Source organism: Balearica regulorum, chromosome 11 (genome assembly GCF_011004875.1).
Source record: "Balearica regulorum gibbericeps isolate bBalReg1 chromosome 11, bBalReg1.pri, whole genome shotgun sequence".
Classification (NCBI taxonomy): domain Eukaryota; kingdom Metazoa; phylum Chordata; class Aves; order Gruiformes; family Gruidae; genus Balearica; species Balearica regulorum.
Window position 1 is genome coordinate 411,310 of NC_046194.1, and position 11,169 is coordinate 422,478.

General features: G+C 47.3%; 1 protein-coding gene across 6 annotated transcripts in view; it reads left to right on the plus strand.

Moving 5' to 3' along the window:
• HEPH (hephaestin) overlaps nucleotides 1-5,354 on the plus strand; it is a 28,485-nt gene extending 23,131 nt beyond the window's left edge. For all 6 annotated transcript variants that reach the window (XM_075762955.1, XM_075762956.1, XM_075762960.1 and 3 more), the window contains exon 21: nucleotides 1,291-5,354. In XM_075762955.1, coding sequence (XP_075619070.1) covers nucleotides 1,291-1,535 — 245 coding nt within the window. In that variant the 3' untranslated portion in view covers nucleotides 1,536-5,354. The remainder of the gene's footprint in view (nucleotides 1-1,290) is intronic.
• The last annotated feature ends 5,815 nt before the right edge of the window (nucleotides 5,355-11,169 follow it).

The following is an 11,169-nucleotide window of genomic DNA, read 5'->3' on the forward strand; positions in this document are numbered from 1 at the left end:
GCGGCCTCGCATCCTGTTGTACTTGCTATGTGTGGATTCCTCTTCAGAGGAGAGTGCAAGCTTAGAAACTGGCAAAGTTTCAAAGGGTTTTAAAGGAGGGTGTTGCCAAGGAGGTGATTTGTCTTATCCCTTTCAATCAAAACCCAAGGGGCACCATAGATGAGTTGTCTTGCCGCCTTGGACTGTCAATGACTGTGACTTAGGGAACTTTCACATTCACCATTACTAGCTGAAGGGACCAAGTCAGCATGCAAACAAGCACATCTGCCTTTTGTTGGGGGAAAAACAGACCAGAAGAGCCTAAGCACGTGCCCTGGGTCTTCCAGGTGTTTGAAAGAACAGATGTGAGAAGACATTTGGTTGAGCAGTACCAAGTAGAAGGGGAGTAGTAGATAAGATCCCTTTAAAATTTTCAGGGGTAAAAGTGTGAATAGTTTATGGTGGTGATTTCTTTCCCCAATTTTTCAGCTTTCTCCACAACTCCATTTTTCAGCTGCTGTGAATAAATCCAGCTGAACTGATTTCAGAGCCAGCTCAGACCAGCTGAAAATACAGATGTCTACCTAAACTCTTCAGTCTCTCTCTACTGATCTTTCAGTTATTTCCTTCCCAACAACGTTTTCCTCACTCAAAATGGGTGTAAAGAGGAGTAGGAAATGTGTCGGAGCAGTAGTGACAATATTAAATAATTTGGTTTTATACCATACTTGGGCATCAGCCTGTGTGTGCTCACCAGGCAAAAACCTTGATCAACAGTTGTTACCCATTACCTTTCTGAAAAGGTTTCTGCTGCCTCTGTGTGGAAGCACAGAGAGCTCAGGATCTTAAGTGACTCGCCACCGGCATGACTGAGCAAGCGCACTTGAGAAGCGGTGGTTGGGACAACAGCCATGTGCAGGGGGAGCTTGGAGCAGGCTGGGGAGCTCGCGGCAGCCCCGGTCTGGATGCTCGTTCTCATCTCCGACCTTCTGTTCCTAGCCCAGTCACTGGGTCCCCACGCAACCTCAGCTCACCTCCCTCGTGAAGGGGGGCAGCAATGGTTAGCTGATTGGGCTGAATAGCTGTGGGATGTGGTGAGGTCCTGGGGTGGAGTGGATTAGGGAGAGAACCACTCATTCTCAAATTTCTGTGTGACCTCAGGGATGAGGGTCTGTTGGATGGCAGCTAGGTCTCCTTTGACTTGCTTGGATTGCATTGGGTCTTTTTCTTGCTCCTTTTTATGTTTCTCAGAACCTTTCAGTTGTGGTATTTCTGGCTCTCATTGGAACTGTCTTTTTATTTGCCTCTCAGAGTTGCCATCTGAGGATGAGGATGAGTCCGAGAAGATCAGGCTTTTTGGAGCTAAGTTGGCTCAAGGGCAGATAGAGGCCACAGTCCTCGCTCTAGCCATTATAGGAACGGTGCTCTTCCTGGTCACCTGCGTCCTCCTAGGAGTGGTCATCTATCTCGAGAGACAAAAGAGGTTACGACGCAATCGGAGGTCCATCCTGGACGATGGATTCAAACTTGTGTCTCAAAAGACTTCGGGGCTATAAAAGCCATGTATGAATTCTGGCTGTGTGCTTGGAGCAGAGGCTGGATCATTGTCCACAGCAAAGATTTTGGGGGATCGTTTCGATCGTACACTAGACTTCTAGGAGCTAAGGAGGGAAGGTTGGAGCTGTGACCTCTTCATATAGTCTCCTCCGTACTCTGTAAAGAAAAAGTCCGTCCAGATCTGACGACTGACTGAAGACAAGTAACATGAGTAACAAGGTCCTTCTAAAATAGTCCTCTTCCCCCAAAAAGAGGGGAGACATTTTCCCTATTTTCTTCTCTCCAGAACAACTCCACTTGGTCTTTCCCAGCTGATGAACTTAGGCCAGATTCCAGTCTTGCTCCATTGCCAGAGCTTGGGAGTTGGGAATTATCTCCCAGGAAACTGTGAGCCTTTAAAGTAGTTAATCTGAAGGAGGAAGGTAATCTTTGCATTTTTGTGAATCAAAGAAGAATACAGAAGAAGAAAATCTTAATTTAGATTTGGATTGCTGTTTTTTGATGAGTAATTGGATAGATGCAAATTCAGGGCAGTACATGTCACGGGCCTTGATGGAGCTCTCGGACACTGTGACAACCGCTCTGCCTCACCGTCAGCCTTGCTGCGACGCATCCTGCTGCTCTTGGCACCCGCACAACGGGCTTTGAAATCGGGCACCATGTGTCTTGCGCTGGGAGAAGCTTTTCCGAGCGCTGCAGAGCATCCTGGTGAATTCCCTGCGTCGCAGTTCTGACAGTCTGCGTGTGAAGGGCTGTGCCTCGGCACCTGTACAGCTCCTTGTGCAACACGGACAAGGATGCTGTGCTCTTCTGTGATGTGCTTTGCTCTCTTTCTTTCAAATACATTTTACTGAAGTTACTCCAGAGTTGAGCTGTTGCCATGTTACTGCTGTGAGCCAAGCCAAAGACTCAGTCCTGCGTGAGCTGGAGTTTATACTTGGGACAGAAAATGTCGAGGAGTGCTTCCTCCATCGTGGTGCAATGACAGTTTTGTCCAGGTAAATGTGGCAACAGTGAAGGAGAAAGCTAAAGTGCCGGTGGAATTGAGCAGCGTGGAGCCAATAAGCCGCAGCCCGTGGAGCGTGAGGTGGTGCAGCCTGAGATAGGGAACGCTTGCCGTAACGAGGGGACCCTTGCCTTTTAGATAGCACAGAATCGCTGGGGTCAGAGATGCAGATAAATAAATGCTCCTGGAGCGTTGCTGTCGTCTGACTTGTCAGCTGCTAATGACAGCCCCCATGGGGAGAGGTGCTGGGGGAGCCTGCTCGGAGCCCGGAGGGGCCAGGGGCATGGTGGTGCCTTTGGGTTGGGGTCGGGCACCTCCTGGTACCCGCTCTCACAGCGACAGCTGCCTGCCAGGAGCCATGCTGGGGCGGGGGGGTGGCGTAGCCCGGGACTAACCCCAGCTCTGCAGCCCACCCGCAGGCTGTGGCAGCCGTCCTTCAGCGCGGCCGTGCCCGCACACATCACAGTCGCATCGCCCCGCGTGTCAAGTGCCAAGCGGTTCCCTATTAAAATACCTATCTTCCTGGCTCACCCACCCAGTCCCCATTATCTAAATGGATGCAGGTTAGTGCTTACATATTTCTGCCCCTGGTTTTAAATTGGTAAGGGCGTAAAAGAAATCCTTTCTGGCTGGCTTTCAGAGGCAATTAAAGCAGAGCCAGCTAAATGGCTGTAATGACAAGGGACTGCTGTGGGCTATTTAGGTATAACAGCACCATTTTATTCAGAACAGTAGTTATAACATACTTAATCATGCTCAATTCATATTGGGTCCCTGCATGTTTCCAGCTGCCCTTTCCTTTGGCAGTGGAGACAAAGCTCATTAATTTCCTTTCATTACACTTCATTAAGCCTGGTGAGGAGCTGGAGGGCTGTTGAATGCTCTGAACCTGGGCACTCTGCTCACTGTCAGCCCTCGTTCAGCTGCTGTTGCAGACCAGAGGTTTACAAGCCCAGCAGTCCTGGGTGAATTTTAGAAGCGATGTATGTCATCAGAAGTAAGAACCAAGCAGGAAACCCTTTTTGTTGTTTTTTTTTTTTTTGGGGGGGGGGGGGGTCCTTTTTGGCTTGTGGAACAAGTAGATCAAAAAACGTTCTCAGTCCACACTGAGACAAGGGAGTTAGTGCAAATGTATTTGCTTGCTTCAAGAAAGCAGAAAGAGGGAAGTTGCCCTTTGTTCAGTTCTTCGGCCAGGGCACGAAGCGGGCTGGGAGCAGACCCGGGTTTGGGTGCTGGCTCCAAAGCAGGGCAGCACGCGGCTGGAGCTGGGTCTCTAGGTTTGCACGTGTGCATTAAACAGCAGGCTGCCAAAATTCCTGCAATGTAATGTGTTTTTTGGGCCAAGTGTAGCCTCAGTGGCAGAGGTCTCTCTCTTCCAGTGTGAGTAGCCAGGACGCTCTTGAGCCCACACCCCTGCGGAGGCCTCAGCTGAGTGGCTGTTGTGGAGAGGACTGTGTCCTCTGATAAGCAATTCCACCCCAGACCGAGAAAACTCAAGGGAAAGCTTTGGACAAAACAGGTCATTTTGCTGAAACTTTCTGTTGCAACAGACTGTGACGAAGAACAGTTTATCAGCAACCTCACAACTGCCTCTAAGCAGAAGCTGGCTCTCCCAGCCGGTGGGCGTACGAGGAGGAGATGATGTTTCACAGTTCTGGTGACTGAGCTGGAGCCTGCGAACAAATGTGTGTTGGCTTTGGCAGCAAGCCCTCCGTCTGAGCATCTTACAGCCTCTTGTTTGTGCTTATCCCTGGTGCACGTATGGCTACCAAGGAGTCCCCTGCTCAAGAAGGCAGACAGCAAGGTGGGCAGGAGCAGGGTCTCAGCACCGCTGCTCCACGGGGAGACACGGGCATGGCGACAGCTCCCATGCTGAGCTGAGGCAGTAGATCATGAGAGTGCTCCCGCTGCTTTTGCCAGTGCAAAATAAACTGGCTAAGGTAAAACTCTGTTCTGTAGTGGTTCAAGATAAATGGTTTGCAGTAATGCACACTGAAAAGGATTAGAGGTGCTCGTGTAATCCATTAGCATGGCTCAGCAATAGGGGAAGAAGGGTAGAAATACACGTATACATGCTTTTAGATAGTTAAATGCTATAGGAAGCTTAAAACAAAAAGTCCACTCCACTTTAATCCGTGCTGCCACTAAGAGGCCAGAACAGGTTTATCTTCGTGGAAGAACTGGTCTCTCGGCTTTTGTATGGGATAAATGTAAGAAGCAGCTAATATTTCCTATTGTATTCACTTTAGGTAGTGCTCCTTGTCTGCAGGTCTGATATGGCCCTTCCTAGTCCCCAATTAGGTGTGATAAACTTTTCAGAAGTTTACCTAGATGATCAATCACCTATGTAAAGTTACCCAGACTCTTCCAGGCTGTCTTAGCTTTGCAGTCACCCAAGTTACTCGTTTACATGGCAGCAGCTGGGTGTTTGCAGCAGGGCTGAGATGAAAATCCCATTGTTAGTGCAGCAACGGGCGCAATCACAGCCACGTTACTTCAGCAGACAGTCGCATCCTTACTCCACGTCAGGGCTGAGCCTGTGTTCAGCTGACATTCCTCTATACTCCCACTCATCCCAGGGATGCGAGATGCGCGGGTCAAAAGCAGGGTGCCTTTTGGATGTGCGCATGAAGTATAAAACAGTCTTGATTGTTTTTTGGTTTTTTTTCTCTCAAAACGCAAAAACTGACATCAAATTAACCTGAGGCACACCATAAAAAAAGACTAACAGTAGTAATTGCAGCAAAAGGATTTGAACGTCTTTCAGGTGTAATGCAGTCTTTAGTTCTGAATTAAATAACGTGTGGCTTAACACGCAGCTTGCTTTGTAATATATAATCACCGTGTGGACTGTTTGCAGTGGTTATGATTTTGTTGGCACAGCAAATTGTAGGAGTGACCGTAAGTACGGAGCTGTGTGCATATATACTGTCTGGGGAAAGGAATTGAAGCACAGTGTTGCCAAAACAAGGTGATCTGCAAGACCGCAATCAGAGGATGGGTGTGAGTAGAAGTAAAAGCTTGCCTCCAGTTTACGTCTATGTGGAAGAGAGGAATAAGCCAATATGCATACACAAGGTACCAAACTTGCTGGAGCATTAGTCTCAGAAACAATTGATTAATTTAGTCACAGACTATTCTGGCAATGTGAGAACAGCAGGACTGGGCATGTGATTGATGAAACAGCCATTACTGGAAATTAGCATTTTTGGTGTTAAAATGCAAAGACAGTTTGTCTTGGAAATCAATTTTTTTTGTTTATTTGCTCCTATTTTGGGGAAAGTAAATCTATTACTCAGCAGGCGTTCTTTATAAACCTCATATCCTTTGCTGTTCTTGAGAGACAGGTTTCATTCTGCGTTCTTAAACTGTGAGAAGGACGGGAGAGATAAAGAGTCACCTGTCCTTGAGGAGCCCTAGAGGAAGAGGTATGGGCAAAAATCCTGCTGCTTAAGGGACAGTTGAATAGGTGCGATGCTGATGCTGCTGGCAGCATGTCTGATGGGCGCGGGAGAGAAAAGTGCTCTCTGTTATTCGGTGTCATCAGGAATAACAAAGAAATTATGTCTTATCTTTGCATACAGAAGGATGTTGATGTAGTGGGAAGTTTTGGAATCTGTCCCTGTAAGGAGCTTACAGAAAATGCTGCCTGTAGAACCTTCCTATCAGATCCTTATTTTACATACTCAGGGGTTATTTTCATCAAATGAAAGCTTTCTCTTTAGAGGTAAGCAAAGAACAGTCATCTGCTTTTGCTCAGGCTGACTTGTGTTGTGAGAAACAAGAGGAAACCAAAGCTCAGAGTGCCAAGAGAGCACGGTGCGTCCCTGCCTGCCCGCGGGCTCCTGGCGCCGGCGGCTGGGTCCGAAATGGCCGTGCCGCAGGACGGAGCCTCCTTCCCCACTTGTCGGTGCAACATACAGAAAGGTCCTAAGTCAAACATAAATGTGGAAGAGGCTGCTGGTGTGGGGCCCCTCTTGTAGCTTCAGTCGCTCCAGGTTTGGCGTTGACCCATCAGTCATTTTACAGATCTCTGCTGTCACTGTGGCTGGAGGGCAGTGGGCTGAGTGATTTACAGTTAGAGCGAGCTTTTCAAAACCTACTCTGTTGAACAAGACTGAGCATAAGGATTGCAACTAGTCCAATTTACAGAGTCTCAATTTGTTAAACATCGGAAAACCCCCCAGTGTCACAGGAAGGAGGGTTTGAAGCGCTGGCCCGTTAGCTGGGTCACATTTACCTGTACGCACTGCGGTGCTCTGGCTTGCCTAGAGGAACTTGTTAGTGCTGCCTTGAACTGAGATATTCTTCAACCTTCTTTCATCAATACTTTGTGAATATACAGTTCAGTAGATTACAACTGGCATGTGACCCCAGAAAATTCTGCTTCCTTTTGTCAGTGCAAAAGAAATCATTCTTCTTGGGGGGAGAGCTGCTGTTTCATTTAATCTGCGCTTTGGCTAAGGTGTTCAACACCATGTCTGTAAGTCTGTGTACAGATGCTCATGGACACATGTACATTTTTGCACTGGCCCAAGGCACAGCATCTTGCTGAAATGGTTGTATAGCCACACAGGAGGGTCCTCATCGTCCTCTGCCATCGTGGCTGGTGGGGAATCTCCTGTCCTGCACAAAGGTCTTGCCATGCTCTTACATGTGCAGTCCATGTAGAGCTGAGCAGGCATGAGCATTTTCCATTTCTCAAGGCATGTATGTCATGCTTTTAAGATGTAATCTCTTTTTATTTCACAAAAAAAAGCCAATGCACACTTCTTGACTGAAAGGTTTTGCTTCAATAAAACTGAAACAGGCATTCCACTCTGATTTCTAAAAACCTGAGGGAGATGTATGTCAAAACGAGGAACTCTTTCAAAAGGTGTTCACAATGGAAAATGGAAATTATCCCTTCAGTTTACAAGATGTTTTGATGCTACAGGAATGTTTCATTTGATTTTTTTACAAGGTATGACTGAAACTGAAACTATTCCAAGAATAGATATCACTAAAGTCTTGAACCAAGTTCTTCCCACTATCTCTTATCTTTCTGCATTTCAGGAGATGTTGCTAATCCCTCCTGTCATCTGAAACTTAGAGAGTAAGCACATCTATTATCAAAAATGCTAGCCATATAAATAAACTGTAAGGCAGGAGGAATACAGTTGTCTGTTTTCATACCTGGAAATTACTTAAGGTGAAGGAGGTATTAAACTGGTTGGGCTAGGACTAGAGCCTACCACGACTTGGGTTTGAGTTTGCCCCTTTCTGCAGCCCTTGGCACAAACCATGGCAGGCTCTGGGAGGTGCCAAGGGACATCCTGAAGCGAAGCCATCATCTGAGCACAAGGGCTGCCCTTTCCCCGTGAGCCCACGCTCCTCCCAACACCTCCCTGCCCATCCAGATCTGTGTGTCTGGTGTCAGAATAGCTCGTGGCTCTTGATTTTCTCTCTGCAGCCTTTAGAGATCCTCGGCTTGGAGGTGTTGCAGGAATTAGGCTGGAAGAACCAGCCAGGATCCCCTGGCACTGCTAATTGCCGGCCTGAGAAGCCCAGTGTGTTGTGAACAACCTCTGGGTATTGTAGTCACGACCCTTACGCCTTTGTTAATATTCCGGATGCATAGCTCAGAAACGGCTTCCTCGTGGGTGCTGTTCTCTTCCTAGAATGGGACCCGCAGGCTGGAGGGTTCACTGTGAAACTGCAAATCGTAGATGAAGAAATACCAGGTTTCACTGTCGCTTTAAAGGAAACCTTCTGGGAAAGCTGCTGCTGGTGTCATGGCTGAGTTATGTGATTTCCCTTGGGTGAAGCTGTACAAAGGTTTGATCAAACTGATTGCAGTGTTTCATTAGCCGGCAAATTCCCCAAAGGCTGATCATCCATCATAGCATCCAATCACTGTCAGCAGTGATTCAGGATGTGAGACAAGGCCACATCTTTTATCTCTTTGAGAAACTTGGATAAATCACTGTCAAGTCATGGTGTTCAGTCCTGTTAAAAGCCTGAAGGCTGGTTACAAGACTCACAACAGAAGCGGAGGGGCATTGGGGAAAGGAGTCTTGAATGATTCAGCTCAGCCACGGTAACGCAATGGGTGGAAATGCCCAGGGGCACCAGTTCAGTTAAAATAATGGTTGATGCCTACATGCTATAACTAAGGGACTATAAGGATCTTGAGAGCTTACACAAGCCTTCAGGAATAAATTGCTACTAGTTTAGAATCACAGGATGGTTTGGGTGGGAAGGGACCTCACAGCCCACCCAGTGCCACCCCCTGCCATGGGCAGGGACACCCTCCACTAGCCCAGGTTGCCCAAAGCCCCATCCAACCTGGCCTTGAACACTGCCAGGGAGCCAGGGGCAGCCACAGCTTCTCTGGGCACCCTGTGCCAGGGCCTCAGCACCCTCACAGGGAAGAACACCACCTTTATTTTCTAATTTAAATAGAAATAGGTGATGCTGGTGTTTCATGCTGTGTTAGAGCCAGCCATTTCATTCTTACCCAGGGGAACATCAGTATTGCTGGTGCAAAAACCTTATCATAATTTGGTGGATTTTGAATAGTCAGGTGAAATGGGACCAAGATTTAAAATTCTTCTTATTCAATTTTGCCCAAATAAAACCTGATCAAACCAAACACCTTCTCAGATTTTGCCTATATTTAATCAGTCTTGCAAACAATAATTCAGTAATCATCAAATACTTGTGTCCTGAGCCAAACAACTACTACAGTTGATCTCTGTCAGCTCTTTAGTTATGCAAGCATGGTCCATTATGAGTTTCCTATTAATGCTTTTCTCTTAGGCTGCTTTCTACTTTATTTAACCAACTCCCTCTAACCTCACTGCCTCAGCACTGCTTCGTATCAGCAGCTGCTTTATGGGTTCCATCCCTGCGTACCCACCAGGATCTGCATCACTGACGACCTCTCCCAAGGTCTCCTGATGCTCTACGTGCTCCCTGCGAGCTGGTTCTTTGGGTCGTTTGCAATGTCAAGCCTTACTGCCTCTTCTCTCTAAATTGTGAATCTTAGAAAAATAGCATGTTTGTTTTAAAAGTGTGTTGCCATGACAGTGCCACATCTGGACCTTGAAAATATTTGGGAAGTCTCTATTGTTAATCAGGGGAAAATGAGACTCACCTCAATTATGCATTAGGTGCCTATGCGTGACCGGACACTTCCAGACAACTGAGAGGGTCTGGAGTCAGTAGGGCGGATGGTGGTTTTGATGGAACAGGACGTGCACGTGTGCAGTAAGTTATTAAAGCACATGTTCAGAGAAAGCAGGGTTGGTGATTTATGCCACGAACATTGCTCTTGAGGAACCAAGTAAATTCTGTAAACAAGAACCACCTTCTGCCTACAAGACGACTGCCTCTAACAGCTCTGAAACAATTGCTGACATGGATTCTCTTTCCCCTGTCTGAAAAGTAGATAATTTGTGGCCTCTTGATGGCTAAGCTCTCAGTCCTTATCTAGCTGTCACTTCAATTGAAAGTTTTAAATCTAGATCGGGTTGATGAAGCCCCAGGTTCATTCACTCACCCATTTTTTTGTCTCTAACCTGTAGTACAGCGGGGATAATTAGGCATTTTTCTCACGTGTTCCTCACTGCTTTGCAAACACAACGAGAGTTTGTCAGCTCACCTGGAAGCCATACATATTTATTCTGGCAGTTGCTTTTAGGTTACTTGATGCAGAAACCAGTGTCATTCGTAAACATTCAGAGACGCCGGGGAACCTGCAGTTCGTTCTCAGCCATTTCAGCCCACGGGTGACTGCAAATGAGCGTGTAAAAAATTATTCCTTTTGCTAAGAGCTATGCAACAAGCTATGCGCTTTCTTTGCTGTTGAAAAGTCTTTTAAAAGTTCAAAAAGCAACGGCTTCTGAGGCTCGCTCCTGTCTGCTCAGCCCATGCCATTTCCAGGCGCTGCCGCGGCCTTGCTGTGTAATCGGGCTGGGATGACAAAGCACGTGTTCTAACGAGCGCTGCGCAGGCTTCCAGGGTCTGGCAGCGGCTGAGATTTCACGCTGCTTGACAGTAAGACTGTAAGTGTACAAAATACTTGCTGCCAAAAAGGTAACCATGGAGTTAGAAATTTCTGTTCCATTACACGAAAACCAATCCTAACACTAAAGCCTACCCAGACACATCTTACTTGCACAAACCACCTCCTAGGAAACCGGCTACGGACCTGAACGCTCTGCCCAAAGTATCGGCTGAAAGCCCACTCAGGACGCTGTGCCTGGAGATGCGGCGGGGGGGAGCAGACTGGGGGAGCTGGCGTCTGACGAAGGCCGCCTGAGGGTTTACCTATGTTCACCTGCACCTTGCTGGGGTCTGTTCCTAGACCGCAAGGCGAAGGTCACTGCCCTGCTTTCTGTAGGCTAAAAATTATATATAAATTACTGAACTGAATGGAGGAGAGTCAGCGCATTCCTGTATGCTTTGCCTTAAGGTAATGGAAAATAAATTTCATCCTGTGGAATGGAAAGGCAACAGTGATCTCCCTACCAGGATCCTGTGGGTGTCAGAACTCACCTGGGCTTCTGCGAGATTCTTGTTTGCTTTATGGATAAAAAAAGAATCTTTTCAGTAGGTCATCTACCTGTAGCATTTGGCACTTT